The 17,686-nt window shown below is 37.4% G+C and overlaps 1 protein-coding gene across 2 annotated transcripts in view; it reads right to left on the bottom strand.

Annotated features, from left to right (window-relative positions):
- Positions 1-6,219: 6,219 nt before the first annotated feature.
- Positions 6,220-17,686, bottom strand: part of LRRN1 (leucine rich repeat neuronal 1) — a 39,123-nt gene continuing 27,656 nt past the window's right edge. For both annotated transcript variants that reach the window (XM_038565801.1, XM_038565803.1), the window contains exon 2: positions 6,220-13,036. In XM_038565801.1, coding sequence (XP_038421729.1) covers positions 10,590-12,740 — 2,151 coding nt within the window. In that variant the 5' untranslated portion in view covers positions 12,741-13,036 and the 3' untranslated portion in view covers positions 6,220-10,589. The remainder of the gene's footprint in view (positions 13,037-17,686) is intronic.

The raw sequence follows: 17,686 nt of genomic DNA on the forward strand, positions 1-17,686 counted from the left end.
ATTTCTCAAATTCAGTTTCAATTTCTCCACTCACTGGTTAGGAGAACTTGGCCAGGTTGATATCTTTTCCAGTTTCTCTATTTGTAAAAGAAGGGTATTAAACTAGTCTGTGAAGGTTCCTCCAACATTCATTTCTCACTAAGCCTCTACGAGATGCTATCAAGTCAGAGGCACCCATTTGATGAATAAGGAAAGGAAAACTCACTTTGTATGTTATTATGAAGAATGTGTTCAACCTAGAGTTCATAGTGATAGCTGGCATAATTGTATGTGCCCATCCAAGCAATCTTCCCAAGCAGGGCTATTGAGGGTTGAATTTTATACCCCCCAAAATCATATAATGGAACCTAACCTCCCAGTACCTCAAAATGTTGCTGTATTTGGAGATAGGGCCTCTAAAGAGGTTATCAAATTAAAGTGAGATTATTAGGGTAGGACTAGAGTCCATCTAAAAAGACGAGATTGCGACATAGACACACGAAGAGGGAAGACCACATGCCTCAGTGCCCAATCCTTGATGCAGAAGTTGGACATATATTTACTCATTATTTCATTGGGGAGAAGAGGAGAAAACAACAAACAAGATGCTGGAGATTCATTAGTGAATAAGGACAATGTGGTTCCTCCTCCTGTATTTTCAAGTAGTGCATAAAGTTAACAGCTTTCACGATTGCTAAGGAGGAGAAAACAGGCCGATGAAAGAAGATGTAATAAGCTGACCAAACTTAATCTGAGGGTTTGTGGAAGCCTTGTGTAAGGAAGCTGCAAGGAGAGAGTGAGGATTAAGTAAGGAAAGGAGGGGGTATTCTAGGAGAGGAGGGTGGTGTGTGAAGGTGGAAAAAAAAAAAAAAAGGAAAGGTTTGACCAAGGATCTAAAAGGCAGTATAGTGTGGCCGCACTGCTGAGGCAAGAAGCAGGAATGTGAAAATTGAAGCTAGTGAGTTAGAAAAGATGAGCAGCTCAATTATTTTTATAAGAGGAAGAATCCAAGACAAGGGTTGGGATTGAATCATCCAACCCATCCGGCTGTGACTGCAGGCTATTCTAGACCCTATCATTCATTCTTTAATCTCCAAGAGGAATAGCCAGGGGATGCTCAAGCCAACTACATCCAGTTCTTTAGAATTCATGGAGAGAACTTTTGCTCTGGATTTTTCTTTTCATATTCCCTGGGGAACTGGCTGGGACATCTTAAAAGAAAACTTAAAAATTAGGAACCTGCCTCCATTCTTCTAGGTTTAACTTGAAGTTCTCTTCACTCCCCAAAATATACATTGCCTATGAAGAAGGAAACTCAAATGAGAGGGTTTGGGAGTAATTGCAGAAATATTAGACAGCTTTGCTTTGAGAAATGAGAAATGGAGAGGGAAAATATCAGTTTAAAAGGTTCTTCTTTCAGCCAACTTTGATTTGTCCTTTCCTCACCCCTGCCATGGTTGCATAGTACAGAGGTAGATGTCTGTCTGCACTCTGCCTCTACAGTTTTCTGACACCTCCCCAGTGGGGCCATTGGTAGTTATGGAATGTGAGGGAGATTGTTTATGAATTCTTGCTAGTCTTTAAAGTGCAAGGTTTTCTGGGAAAACCAAACCAAAACAAAAAGGATGACTATTGTTTTGAACAAAGCTTTCAGACTTTGAGGATTGGGAAAGTGTATTTCACTAACCTATAAAGAATATGTACTTACGTACATAGGGAGTATTTGAAGCTACCATACCCACCGACAATGTGAACTGTTGTGTTGTGTGTTCAGAATAGCACCTTGGCAGCTAACCACAATCTCAACACTCTCGGCTCACCATGAGTGGCTCAGCCCAAGCTGATGTCCTGGGTTGCAGGATTTCCACAAACTTGGATTGAAGTTAGGGGAAAATTTCCCAAGGCCTCAGTACCGAAGGAAAAAAAAAAAGAAATGCTATCCATTTCTCAAATCAAGCAAATGCTGGCTTGCTCTCTGCAGTGGTCTAAAAATCTATTACCAAACAAAAAAAAATCTAACTAGAAAGATGAATCTGCTTCTAGCAAAAACTTGTTATTCACTCCAAAGTCAAAGTTATGAATGACTTCATTCATTCAATAAACCTCTATTGACTTTTGGATTGTCCAGTGTTTTTTCATTGTCTACAAAACTGCTTGTCTCAATTTATGTTCCTAATGGGAAGCTAACTATAACTTACATTGTCTGTCTGGGGAAATAGAATGGAATGAAGAGATCTGTAGAGTGGTTATTTGGATCTTTGTGCAGAAAGAGACTAATAATTCACAGGGTGGGTTGGTGGATTCTGAAAACAGGCTTGGAAATATCTCTCAATGATAAAAAAGCCATTAAGTATCATGTCCACCAGTATAGTTGTTAAAAACAGAATTAGGGAAAAAATACCTTTTGCATACTAATCTCTTCTTGTACCATGAATTTCTATTCTCAGGAATTAATCTAATTAAAAATCCAAAGGAAATCCTGTAGGAATAGATTCTACATTCAGAAGTATTTTGTATTAGGTTACATTCCAATGTCTTTGATTTGTTTTACTTTTGGGAACAAAGAGGGTGCAGTGTGTGAGTTTGGGAGTAGATGCATCAAAGTATGGCTTGTCCTTTATTTCTATTCCCAGTGCAAGGTCTTGTTATACTACTAAAAAATCAGATTTTTTTTTCCTAAGTAAGTGAACCAGAAATATTGGTATTTAGTAGGCACAGGAGCAAGTTGAACAGAGGATTGGTTTGTGCTTTAGAACCTCACATCATCAGTTTCCATTTTCTAACCATATACTTCCTATTTCTTGGATACCACAGACACCAAAGGCAACCTATAGTGACAGCAGGCTACTGACTGGGGTAGACATAAGAAATTTGGGCAATGTCTCATCCGTTTAAAACTTTAGTTTTATGTATTCTACAGCTGATATTCCACATTGAGGCCCCAGGGCTTGGAGGTTTATCAAGCTGCTCTTGCAAGCTTGTTTTATCTCACCAGGGAGGTAATTCCCCAAGGATGACGTTGAATGGTTAAAAAAAAAAAAATTAGGGGCACCTGGGTGGCTCAGTGGTTGAGCTTCTGCTTTAGGCTCAGGTTATGATCCCGAGGTCCTGGGATCCAGTCCCACATTGGGTTCCCCACAGGGAGCCTTTTTCTCCCTCTGCCTGTCTCTGCCTCTCTGTGTGTCCCTCATGAATTGGTAAATAAAAATCTTAAAAAAAAATTAAATAGGGAGCAAAGCTCTTTCTGGGATGCATAGCTTCCTTGTATTACTCCCTCTTCCTCTCATCTTTGCATAAAAACTTGCTATAACTTCTCTCCTACCTCAACTTCCTGTGTGGTTCCTTTTTCCCATCACAGAAATGCCTCCAGACTCTCCAGATTCTCTGGGAAGCTTTCTTCCATGTTCTCGGAACCTCTGTAATCAGGGGGATTTGCCCCCTCTGCCTAAGATGCCTTCCCTCTGGACGTTGACTTGGTGAACACTCACCTCATTTTTTAATTCTGAGCTTAAATTGTGAGATTTGAAGTTTGAGTTCTCGACTTGACCCGGGGTTCTTCTTCCTTGTGGTTTTGTGCCACCATTTCATCGTTTTGGTGGCATTTCTCATACTGGGTGGTCATTTATATGGACATCCGTCTTCCTCTGTGACCTGGAGAGCATGAGCACAGTAGGCTCATTTTCATGCCCCTAGTGCTTGACGTACAAAAGATAAAATCCCCTGAAAAGAAGAAATTTTCAATACTGGAATTCTATGGAGTAGATGATTATACAGACTTTAACATCATGCTTTCCAAGAATCTTTAATAATATGGAAAAAATGATTTTTTTGTGTGTATAACAGAAAAAACCCACTATACAAAACTATATACACCAGGATACTAATTCTATATTCATAAAGACATATATTTTTATAATTACATGTATATATACATATATAACTATATGCACAGAGGGATAAAAGATCAGAAGAACACCAAAATTTCAATTTTTTTAGAATTGTGGAATTATGTGCTATTTTTTCCTAATACATACTTTTCTCCAGATTCTCTAGAGTGAACATACATTAGTGTTAGAAGTAAAAAAAAAATAGCATTTCAAAATGAATGGCAGATAGGAACTATCTTCTGGTGTGGGGGAAGGGAATACACCTAACCGGTTAGAATAAAATTAGGGGAAATCAAGCATTGTTTTAAGTGTGTGATCTTCTAACAACAAGGAAAATAATATGGGAGCATATATTTTAGTTAAGAGTCATAGTGTCTTTCCTTTCACAGTTTCGTCAGTAGAATGGGAGATACTTAAACCAATTTGTCTCTTAGAAGATAGAGAGTAATAGATTTTTTTAATTAAGGGCTATTGAGATCACAGAGATATGGGATTAGGTGTAAAACTCCCCACTTTAACAGCTCTCAAGTGAGTATGTCCTCCCTGCACCCCATACCCTGGAATAATTTACAGGAAAGTTAAGATTAGATTACATAGGGAATCGGAACAAGCCTTTGCTCTGAATAATGTGGTATAGCTTTAAAAAACAGGTCAGACAAATTATTAAAATGTATGACTAACTTTAAGGGTTACAAAAGAAAAAGAGGCAGCATTTTTCCTCTTAAGCCTGTAGCATTAATTCCATGTTAACAAACCTTTTGTGGGAAGGTCCAGGAGAGATCCAACATGGGTCAGGAAACCTACTCTTTTTCTTGCTCCCCACTCTCAGGAAAGAACTAAACCAATCAAGCAAATGGGATGCAGAGCCCAGTACTGAGAGCTTCTTTAACTAGAAGAAAGTTTAGTGGCTAGTCTTGCATTTTGGATTCTGACAGCCAGGGTTGAAACCTGGGCTTCAGCACTAAGGACTGGTGAACTGAAACTCAGCTTCTCCATGTGAAAAATGGAGATCTACTTGCTCATCAAGTTATTCAAGGTTCCATGAGATAACACAGGTCAAGTGCTTAGCACATCTGGAATATGCCAAGTGTTTCACATAGAGCGATATATGGTATCTACTCAGACTTCCACCTTGCCCCACCATTTTTAAACAATTTTCTTCTTCTGCAGCTTCACTGTCTTCCATTTGTTTATATGCAGATGTTGTCACAAACTTTGAATAGTTGTCCTTTAATTTTAGTCTCTTTGGCTTGCTGTTGTTTCCATGTATTTATCTCAGGTTTGGACCTTTAATTAGATGCCTGTAACTCGGAGGCCCACTGCTGGGCATTATTTTCCTTTCCTCCTTTTTTTTCCTTTTGTCTCAAGTGCCAAACTGACTTTCGGGCTATGTGTTCTACATGCCTGATCCAGATTTAGCTTGCAGACCATTTTATTTTTTACAGACCATTTTATAAAGGAATCCCTGTCTCAGTCATATAGACTCCTGAGTTAACATTCTGCTCTTACCAGCATCTCTGAGGCTGGGTACCCATTTTTTTTCTTTTTTTCTTTCTTTCTTTCTTTTCTTTCTTTCTTTTTTCTTTCTTTCTTTCTTTCTTTCTTTCTTTCTTTCTTTCTTTCTTTCTTTCTTTCTTTCTTTTTTCTTTCTTTCCTTTTCTTTCTTTCTTTTTTTTTTTTTATCATTCTCTAATGTAAGGATGATAGGACTCACCTGGGGCAATCAAGAGGATTAAATGTAAATGATCTAGGTGAAGCTCCTAGAGAAGAGCCATATACAGTGTTTTCCCTCCATATTCCTTCAGAAGTCACTATGGTAAGTGGTTTGTTGCCTCCCCCCCAACCCTGTTTCCTGTTTATATTAGTGAGACATGCTAACAAGATGACTGATACATTAAAATATTACTTAATTCAGGACATCCCCCTTATTAGGAATTCATGATCATTCTGTCAGGGCCCAGGCTGAAATTTACCTTGTCATTTTAATCCTATGGGAGGAAGAGGAACACCAAGGAGAAAAGGAGAAAGGGCAATGTCTGACCCACACTGTACCGGAGCTACTTTAGTGAGGTGCAGGAGACTGGTTTTGCTTCATCAAAAGTAGTATATAACTGACAATGGGATATGTTGGGGGAGGCTATTGCGTTTATTAAAAAAAAAAAAAAAAAAAAAAAAACCTTTTTAATGTCCCATGGCTTCCAGATGGACTCATTTGAGGGAACAGTTTCCTGTGTATAAGTATCCCACAAACTCCATGAACATGGTGATTCTACAAGTCATTTGTTTCCAGGTGTGTCAGATGCTGCCCTTACAACTGCCCAATTACATGAACTTCACATTTCCCCACAGGTGCTTTTGAGCTAAACATGAAATTTGTCAGGTTTTTTTTTTTTTCACATTGCCTTCCCTGGTTTACTGCTAAGGAAAAGAATGAGCTTGGAATCTCCTCCACAAAATCTTTAAAACTTTAATTTTCTGAGCAGGTAACAGGAGAGTATAGGGAGAATTGAAGATTTGAATTAAAATTTAGCCTGCCATAAACAGTTTTGAGGCGAAGCTCACAGATCCCCAGCACATAAAGCTTCTTAAGGGGGAAGAGATAAGTGCATTTTAGACATAAAATGTCCTCTCCCATTAGCTCTCTTTGGTGTACTTACTGTCTTTCCCACATGTCCTGTGACCTCCAGCCTCTGCCCTTTCACAGATGCTCCTCTCTCCACTTTTTAGAAGGCTGCTGGACAGAGAAGAAACTGGAAGTGAAGGGCCCCAGTGTAGTCACCCTCCTATGGAGCTTTTTGGTGTCAGGCAAATGACTACTCCTATGGGCCTTAGTTTCCTTATCTGTAAATTGGAAAGAATAATACCCAGTTCATTTGAACTGTTTTGGGGGTCAAGTTAAATCTTCAACTTCTCAGGATCTATAGGATGGAATAATACCGAGACATACCATGGTAAAAGGCTATGGGAAATGCTGTGTACTTTATATTAGTGCCATCAAGTCTCTGAGGAATTCTACAAAATAAAACAAACAAAACTCCCACTCATTTAGTTCCATTAACCTGTGCTGGGCAATGCCGAACCAAGTTCAGAAATAATGAGTTCCACTGTCATCTTATTTTTACCATGGGCCCTAAGTTTCTGACTTAGGGTTTGCAGAACAAGGGCTGATCCTTCTCTCCAAAGTTATGTGGGGGCAGGAGGAGAGAGAAATCATACCTATCTGAGTCCTGCAGAGATTTTTAGACCAAGATTATTCTACAGCTCTGGAGGGTGATTCTAAAACTCATCTTTATAGAAATATTTTACCTCCAGTTAACAATGAATAATAATAATAAAGTCTATTTGCAACCAGGGTAAGAGTGAAAGGACTGAGGTAAAGAAAACATTTTCAGTTGTAGTTAGAATGCATCAGAAGTAGTTAAATTCCCCTTTCCAATGACTAGTAAAGCAGAAAGTATGGTTTTCCTGGCAGAGTGCTACAGATACAAAATATTTTTCTTCCTCCATTAATAAAAAACAGCAAGGAAGAAAAGAAAATGCTTTGGAAGATGAATGCAGAGATTAAAAAAAAGAAAATGGCAGGTAGAGTTGATCGTGGGGTTTTCAGCAAATGAATGAATGAATGAATGAGTAGAAAACCACATAAGAGAAAATAATGGACTTTAGTAGTGTTTATTTGCTAAAGAATGGGGTTGTTTCCTTTTTGCTAAACTAAACCCACAGCCAAATTAGAAAAAATGATATTCAAACATTGCATTTGTTTTTATATCCATGGCATCAGTTCAATATGTCATTAATTAAACAGGCAAATTTGAGAATGCCTGTTTTAAGAAACACCTCCAAAAATAACCTCGTAAAATCAGGTTAGAAATACATTGTATGTCCTGAGGGCAGCAGGAAGCCAAAGGGAAATATGAAATTAGCAAGTGACCTGTAATAGTCACTTCACTGGTCAAGGTGATATAACCTTCATTATCAATGAGGAACTACTTTGATGCCTAATTTCACTGGCTGTCTAACTTATCAAATTGAATTAAGCACAAATGAAGAAATACTTGGCTAGGGAAAAAAGTACCATGCCATTTTGCTTTCTATCAGCTGAAAACCAACCCAATTAGCACAGACAAGGAAAAATAAGCTCAAAATATTTTATTGGAGGAGTAAAAGTTAAAAGGGACTGTTTCCCCCAAACTAGCCTGGCAAAAGGTAGTTGACAAAAACACTTGAATTCCCTGGTGCTTGCTATGTAACCAGAATAGAGAAATGCTTGTTTTCCTTCATTTATTCCACTAGTATTTGAGTGATGACTATGTGCCAGGTTCAAATCATTGCTTCATAGGATTAACAATGCTTCCTCTTTTCTCCTTGCTCTAGGCCTAATGCTTTGGTGCCACTCCCCTTCTTTGCTTGCAGAATTACCAGGGGTTTGTTAGATGGTGTATTACTATCTGTAGACATTTGAAGACAAGAATCACCCAAAAGGAAACTTCCCCATGGTTGCATTCAAAGCAATTTCAATTCTTTGGGTTTCCTACATGTACTTGGTAATGTCAACAATGGAGAAGCTTTCCTGACCCTCCAGTTCTGCCCTTGTGCTGAATTTTGTCCTGAGTAAATGAGAATTTGAGGATATAATGCATTTTTGAAGCGAGATCACTAGAGGTTGTTGAGAACTGTGAGAGACAAGCTCTGCACAGGAGTCTAGAGAGCCACAGGATCCAGAGCAAAAGATAAGAGTGCAGTTCTCAGTGGGCAGGAGAGTCTGACCAGGGCAAGTTACAATTCTTCTCTGGGTATTAGTTTTTCTCACCAAGAAATGAAGGCTGTGGGAAGAGATGCTTCTACTTCATACACTTGTTTTGCTGCTGCAGCTTATTTGCTTTAGCATATGAAAAAAACTTTTCCCCTTTAGAAATGGGGAAAAAATGATCTTTTTTTTTTTTTCCTAAATGATTCATGAAACAAGGAATTTTACAAAGAAAGAAATCCTTTCAGTTTGCCTCACCTGCATGTTCTTTCTGCTTCCTTCTTGCTTTTGCTCAGCTGGCACCTGCTAGCACTCAGTCTCCTTTTACAGTCTTATCATTCTTGGTGTGATGGCACGTCCCTGGCAGCAGGTGCCATCTGGAGAAGCTTTTCTTTATTTCTCTGTATTATTAATCTGCATGTTCAAATGGTTCCTTGTTCTTCTAACTACATCTTCAATTCTCCCCCCACTTTCCCCAACACACATACTTTGTGGAACTGACCTTCTACCTAAATCTAGCTTTTTTTCTGTCCTAAATGTCATACATACATTTCCCAGTAAACATTTAATTCTGCCAAACTGTCTCTATATATTTGGCTGAAAAATGCCAAATGTACAGAAGTTGTTCAGTTTTCTATTAACCATTTACTTGTCTCAGCAGATATCTCTACATGGATATATGGGCTAATATGGGTCTAGCATATAGAAAGCCATTAAAAAAAGGAGTAACATATATCTTGGGATACTGCATAGCTGTATGTTTTAGACTTTGATGGAGAGTGTGGATACTACTAAAGAAATTCAGATTTTAACAAAACCCTTACAGAAAAGGAATGTGACATATCTATCTCTTTATCAATGTGTCTCTCTCTATTTTTAAACCATATTTATGTATGGGATACAGTAATATGCTTTTGTTCATAAGAATGTTACCCTCCATTAGGTCTGATTGGTAATATTTAAAATATAGAAATAATTTTCATTAAAATATCTTCACTAAAATAGATATTTTATTTGAATATAAAAAGAATTCAAAACTTTTTTGGGCCTAGTTTTAAAAAGCATCATGCTTTAGTTGATTTATTTTGGTGGTTGTTTTAGGGATGTGAAATATATCACCACTGCAACTAGCAAGAACTATAAATGATACATTATTGCAAGTGTTCTAAAAAATCAGAACAAAACTAATTTATTATAGTTCTGTCTTCATTAAACACCACATGTTGGTGAGTTAAACACAACAAAATTGTCTTTTCTTTTAAAAGTGTCTACTAAAGATAAAAAGAATAAGGTAACAATTAACATGTAGTTTGTTACATTAAAAAATCTGATATACATATTTCTATTGCCTGTTAGCTTGTTCTAAGCCTCTTTAACTATTACAAAAAAAGAAAAGTCATTGTTCAAAGGCAAACATTCAATTCAGTTGATACAACATTACAGTACAGTCAACTAACATCATTCAATAAAGTAACAAGTCTAGTCTTAGCTTCTTGAGTTAAAAGTCTGTAGACCAGATTGCTACAAAAGGTTCAATGCTGCTTCACACTGTATGTTAGCTTTTTGGAGGACATGATACTTTCTACTGATGGCTTCAGAAGAAGGGGTAAAAGCACAGGGGAACCCCAACCTCTCATTAATCATTTTATTGAGCATTTTAGTTAGATCAGCATTATTGAGTTTAGCACAACAACTAAAACAAAATAATAATAATAATAATAATAATATAATAATAATAATCATAATAATGATAAGAATAAAAACCAAACACAAACTGGAAGCCTAGAGATGCTGCCAGCCGTGTCAAACCCTTGCGATACGCTATACTAAAAAAATTTGAAATATCCACCCGTCCTCTCCACTCTGCCACAAACTAGCAAAGTCAAAAATACAAAAGTCTTCAACTTGTTACTTTTGCAGAATAAAGCAAAAACGTCTTTGTGCTCCTTACTACCAGAAGCAAAATATCCACTGAGTTACCACATGTAATAGCTTCTGGATGTGTCAACCTGGGTTGGCTTGGTGTCTGCAGAACCATCTTTGTCTTTCTCGCTGTCACCTTCCCAGAGGTTAATGAGTGGTGGGTACAGCTCATTTAGCGGGATTGAAGAAGTTTTTTGCATATACTTTTTTAATGAATGGTGGTAGTTTTTTCTCTTAAACCTTTTAGCAATGTACACAGCAATGGACGCAAGGCTAATGACGGCAAACATGGATCCCATTACTGCAGCAAGGGCTGTACTTGTTTCTTGATCAGAAATGTCCAGTGCAAAGGCGGCATTTTTAGTTGTGACGTTAACACATGATTTTTGAGTCTGTTGATGAATATTAGACACTGTGAGACACACTTCATAATCTGTGGAAGGCTGCAAATGTGTTAGGTTGTACTCATGAACATCTACTGGGACCCTGGCAGTATATGTTATGTGAGGATTGTCAATTTTCATGGTGGCAGATGACCATTTTAAGTTTGAGGTCATGACATTGGAATTAACTTTCCAGGACACTAAAATAGAATGAGATTCGGTCTGCTTTACATATATTTTCAGCACCTGGGTACCATCCAGAAGGGTTCCATTAACCTTAATTGTTACCACACGTGTGTCGGCCCCTTCCACGTTCTGGGCAACACAAGTGTATCTTCCTGAGTCTTCAATTTGTATGTTAGATATTTCTAAAGTACCTTCACTACTTAGCTTGTATTTATCTGAAAGTGTATCCACAGTTATCTTATTTCCAAGAGGAGTGACCCAGTAAATTTCAGGTTCTGGCTCAGCCATGGCCCTACAGTCTAGGAAAACTGTTGTGCCAATATCCATGTTTAAATGATTTGGAAATGTGTCATGAGATATCATTGGGAGACACTGTTCACTTGAATCCTGGATTAAAACTTCCTTTACCTGCTGCCCTCTATATTCAGGAGGCATGGCACAGAACATGGACAAAGGCTCCATGAAACGGATGTTGGTCTTGTTGGAGTTAATCCAATGGATGACACAATCACACCTCAGGGGATTGCTGTGGATACTGATCTCACGAAGATTGGGAAGAGACTCTACTGTCTTTTGGTAAACGGCATTCAAGGCATTATTGTTCAACATTAAGCTTTCCAGGGCAGGAACACTTCGAAAAGCCAAACGGTGGATATAAGATAATTTGGGGTTATTGGTGGCTTCTAACTTTGTGAGTTCAGGCAAGTTATCAAGGGCATAGCGATCCACAGAAACAAGTTCCCCCATATTGTTGATTCCCAGTTCTTTTAGCCGGAGCATATTTTTGAAATCCCCTTCTTGGATTTTGTGAATAGGGTTTTTGTTGAGGTCTAAGAATTTTAAATTTGGAACCTTTTGCAGGGCAAGTTGAGGGACTTTGACCAGCTTGTTGTCATAAAAGGACAGGCTTTCAAGGCTATCCAAGCCCACCAAGGCATTTCCAGGAATATCAGTGAGATACATTCCTGCCAAAACCAGGCTTCTCAAATTTGAGAGGGGTTTAAAGTTCATATCTAGAATTCCAATCACAGGGTTTTCCCCAATCATGAGAATTTCCAGATTAGGTGTTGAATCAAACCAGCGGCTATCGATAACTTTCAATTTATTGGAGTTCAAGTGGAGCCTTAAAAGATTTTTTAAGCCTGAAAAAGCATTAGCAGAAATAGTGCTAATCTGGTTATGGTTGATATAGAGTTCTTGAAGGTTGCTAAGGTCTTGCAGACAGTAATCAGTCATTTCTGTAATCTGATTTTCCTCCAAATGTAAAGTAGTGAGTTGGGTCAGGTTTGCCAGCCCTACCTCCTTAATATTTGTAAAATTGTTTTGGGAGAAATCTAGCTCAGTCAAGTTGAAAAGCTGCTGGAGCTCATCCACAGTCTTTGCGATGTTATTGCTCTGTAAGAGAAGCACTTGAGTGTCACTAGAAAGGTTGCTGGGAATCTTTGTTAAGCGGAGATCATTGCAATCAACAGTAGTGGCTTCTCTGTATGTGGACTGTGGGGTAAACCAGGGCCTAATTTCACATACACAGAGTTGTGGACACTCACTATTTTGTAGGGAAGACACAGTTAATGAAGTCATTAGCAAGCCCAGCACCAGTTGGCAAGCTGCTAAAACAAAGCTCATCCTAGCCATGCTGGGATGAGCCAAGCTCAACTCAGAATGAGCCAAGCTCAACTCCTGACACTCCAAAGTTTCAACAAAAGGTGAACACTATATAGTGGTATATAGGACAGCAAGCAGAAAATGTAAACATCCAGGCAAAGTCTTGGTTGAGATGTGTATAATTCCGGAGTCCGAAGGGATGGTTTTCAGGAGTTTTCAAAGGTAGGAATGAATTGGGAGTCTTTTAACTGTGTCTCTCAACTCCAGGCATGCCCACAGCTCTGTGGTATAAGTTACTTCAGCCAAATCAAAGTCTGGAGATGTGCCTGAAAATTAGATTAGGACAGGAGTTATGTTTTTTCCACATATTTTCTAATATTATAGCCTTTCTGTTGTCTACTAAAAAGGCATAATCACAAATCTATTAACAAAATCTTCAAAGTAACTATACAAGCTTTTAAATTACAATATACTTTCCTATATTCTACTTACTACACTAAAACTACCACTTTTACAATTTAATTGGGTAAAATCATCAAATGCACACAAATACTCACAGTTAATAGGGACACTCAGAAGAACACACAGATGTCATCTCTTTAAAAACAAAGTTATCAGGGCACCTGGGTGGCTCAGTGGTTGAGTGTCTGCCTTCGGCTCTGGGCATGATCCCGGGGTCCTGAGATTGAGTCCTGCATCAGGCTCCCAGTAGGGAGCCTGCTTCTCCCTCTGCCTATGTCTCTGCCTCTCTCAGTCTCTCATGAATAAATAAGTAAGATCTTAAAAAAAAAAAAAAAAAAAAAAGCTGACTTTAAAAATTGCCTTTCAAAGCTCTAAAAAAAATCAAAAGGTCAAAAGCAAAACATGAAAGGCAGTTTATAAAAGACTCCAAGTTCATTTTTAGTTATTTATATTTTATTTTCTTTTTTAAAAAAGATTCTATTTATTTGAGAGAGAAAGAGAGATGCAGGCTGCCCATGAAGCAGGGAGTCTGATAGGCGGCTCCAGCCCAGAACCCTGGGATCATGACCTGAGCCAAAGGCAGCCGCTTAACTGACTGAGCCACCCAGGTGCCCCTAACTTTTTATATTTTAACTAATTTTTTAAATTTGTTTTCAGCAGTTTTTCATTTCCAAAATGGTATATTCTGTAGATATATTCAGCTAGTGCTTTTCTAGCTATTATTTTTATGCAAGAAATTAATTGAACACAACTAGGAAAAGAAAGTATCGGGGATCCCTGGGTGGCGCAGTGGTTTAGCGCCTGCCTTTGGCCCAGGGCGCGGATCCTGGAGACCCGGGATCGAATCCCACATCGGGCTCCCGGTGCATGGAGCCTGCTTCTCCCTCTGCCTGTGTCTCTGCCTCTCTCTCTCTCTGTGTGACTATCATAAATAAATAAAAATTAAAAAAAAAAAAAAGAAAAGAAAGTATCGGTTTTCCTTATATTCTAACAGTCACAGCTGATCTTGACTGAATAAAATAGTCAAAGGATTTTACTTCACTATTATCACCAATCTTCGTAAAAAACAAACATACTTACACATGTTTAATTTCAACAATCTCGTGGGAATGTCACTGGACACTTAGTAGCTATAAAGCATGGATATGTTCTTTAGTATCTTGAAGCCTCAGCTTCTTCAACTATATAAAATAGAACTGGGGGTGGGGGGGATCCTTGGGTGGCTCAGCGGTTTAGTGCCTGCCTTTGGCCCAGGGCATGATCCTGGAGTCCTGGGATTGAGTCCCACATCAGGCTCCCTGCATGGAGCCTGCTTCTCTCTCTGCCTGTGTCTCTGCCTCTCTCTCTGTGTCTCTCATGAATAAATAAATAAAATCTTTTAAAAAAAATAGGACTGGTCATTAAGATTATCAAGGGAATTAAAGGAATCTATATAAAGCTCACAAAAGTTAATTACATTTGTTGCCATACTTTTAAAGGGCGAGAGAGGCAGAGGGAGAGGAGAGAAACTTAAACAGTCTCCATGCCTAGTGTGTGAGCCTGACAACAGTGCTTGAGCTCATAATCATGAGATCATGGCCTAAGCTGAAAGCAGGAATCAGACACTTAACCGACTGAGCCACTCAGGTGTCCCTCTTGTCATCTTATTATATCTCTCTTCCTTATCAGTTTTAGTTGAATAGTGGTTGTTAGAGGACAAATAAATGAAGGAAAACTGAGGGCATTTGATTTTATTTAGTCATCATCTATTGCTTTTAATAAGGTCTTCTGAGGTCAAATATGTATTGCACATCTGCTTATAAAGATAATATTAGCAGTTAATGGTTCTAGTTTTCTGGATTCCAATCAGGTATAAAAAGCCTCTGTGGGTCCATTGTCTATCTTGCTTTCTCAAAACTAGGCCAGTCACTTGCTAAGCTATTAAAAATAGAGTTATATGTTTCCTTACATTTGTCTTTCTATAATGAACGTCAGCTTTGAGTACTGAAGGACCTTCAGTGACTAGTGTTTTCTTTAGCCTCATAAAATTACTGTAAAGATTCAATAAAATATAGCATATAATGTACTTGAAGTCTAGTGTCCAACACATAGCAAGCATTTGATTCATATTAGCTATTACTATGTACTTTGCAAAACATAGTTATCCTTGTGATTGACCAGAAAGTAAACTAATAGCCAGTAAACAAGTAGCCAGTCCTAAAAGTTCTATTATTTGTCATATTTTAGTAGAAAGAATGTAAGCTTTTCCTTGATGATTAGGAACAATGTAAGGATGCCCAGTCTAGCCACTTCTATTCAACTTAGTATTGGAAGTTCTAGCCAGAACAATTAGACAACAAGAAGAAATAAAGCATCCAAACTGGAAATTAAGAAATAAAATTCCTTTTGCAGATGGTACAATCTCACATGTAGAAAACCCTAAAGAGGTCACAAAAAAACTCTACTGTTAAAACTAATAAACAATTTCAGGACACAAAATCAATTGTGTTTTTATACACTAACCATGATCAATCCAAAAAGAAAATTAATAATCCAAATTACAATAGCATCAAAAGAATAAAACACTTGAAAATAAATTTAACCAAGGAGGTGAAAAACTTGTGCACTGAAAGCTATAAGACACTGCTAAAAGAAATAAAATATAAAAAATAGAAATATATCCCATGTTCATGAATTAGAAGACATTTTAATGTTATTAAAATGTCCACACTTCTAAAATGATCTACAGAGTCATTGCAATTGGTAACAAAAGCTCAATCTCAGTTTTTGCAGAAATTTAAAAAAAAATCTGGAAATTCATATGGAATCTCAAGGGACTCTGAATTGCTAAAACAGTCCCAAAAGAGAAGAACCAAGTTGAAGGCCTTTACTTCATGAGTTCAAGATACAATAAAGCAACAGTAATCAATACGGTGGGTTACTGGTATAAAGACCAATGGAAGAAAGAGCACAGAAATAAACTCTCCCATATATGGTCAAATGATCTTTGACAAAAGTGTCAAGACTACACAATGAGGTAAGGATAGTCTCTTCAACATATGGTGTTGGATATCCACATGCAAAAGAATAAAGTTGGACCCTTACCCTATACCATACACAAAAATTAACTCAAAATGAATTAAAGGCCTAAACGTAAGACCTAAAATTGGAAAACTCATAGGAGAAAACATAGGGTAAAAACTTCAGAACATTGGATTTGACAATGATTTCTTGGACTATAACACCCAAAGCATAGGCAATAAAAGCAAAAATAGCAAATGTGATTAAATCAAACTGAAAAACTTCTGTACATCCAAGAAAACAATCAACAGAGTGAAAAGATAATCTACAAAATGGGAGAAAATATTTGCAAATCATATATCTGATAAGGGACTAATGTCCAAAACATATAAGGAGCTTCTATAACTCTATAACTACAACAACAAAACAAACAATCTGATTAAAAACTAGGCAAAGGATTGAAATAGACAATTCTCCAAAGATATATGAGTGGACAATAAGCATATGAAAAGATGCTTAACATCGCTAATCATAAGAGAAATACAAATCAAAACCATAATGAGATATGACCTTATACCCATGAGGATGGCTACCATCAAAATAACAGAAGTAACAAGTGGTGGGAATGTAAAATGATGCCTCCACTATGGGATACAGTATGGGGGTTCTGAAATTAAAATAGAATTATTTTATGATCCAGCAACCCCACATCTGGGTATATATCCAAAAAAATTCAAAGCAAGATCTTGAAGTTAACATTTGCACATCAATGTTCAATGCAGCACTATTCACGATAGCCAAGAGATAGAAGCAACCTATATATGTGTATAGATGGATGAATGGAAAAAGAGAATGTGGCATAAACACAAAATGGAATATCACCCAACTTAAAAAAAAAAAGAACTCGTCATAACTACAATGTAGATGAACTTTCAGGACATTACCCTAAATGAAATAAGACCATCGCAAAAGGACAAATACTACATGATTCCACTTATATGACTGCTAAAGTAGTCAGAATTATAGAAACAGAAAGTAGAATGGTGGTTGTCAAGGATTATGGAAAAGGGAGAGGAGGAATTTATGCTTAATGAGTATTTAAGTTTTACAAGATGAAGAACCTTGAGAACTCTGTTGTATAACACTACTACAATTGTTTACTTAAAAATGAGAGATGGTAAGTTTAATGTAATTTTTTATCATTAAAAAACATGAATCCATTAGAATTCAGGCCAACTTTTATCACACACATACCAATTAATTAAGTTCCGCGACAAATAAAAAATAGCTTTTTTTTTTTTTTTAAGTGGAATTGCCTTGTTCTAGGGCTTACTGGACTAAGTCGGTCAAATGTGAGAAGAAAATGTCCTGCTAATTACCAGAATGATGTTCCATAAACAAGTCTGGCAGTTTAAAGAAACAATCCCTTAAATAAAAATCCATGGCTTTAAAGGTCCAGAATTGGCAAGGGATGCCTTTCAAAGAGGCCCACAGACAATTATATAATTACATTT

This window comes from Canis lupus, chromosome 20, assembly GCF_011100685.1.
Source record: "Canis lupus familiaris isolate Mischka breed German Shepherd chromosome 20, alternate assembly UU_Cfam_GSD_1.0, whole genome shotgun sequence".
In the NCBI taxonomy this organism is placed as follows: domain Eukaryota; kingdom Metazoa; phylum Chordata; class Mammalia; order Carnivora; family Canidae; genus Canis; species Canis lupus.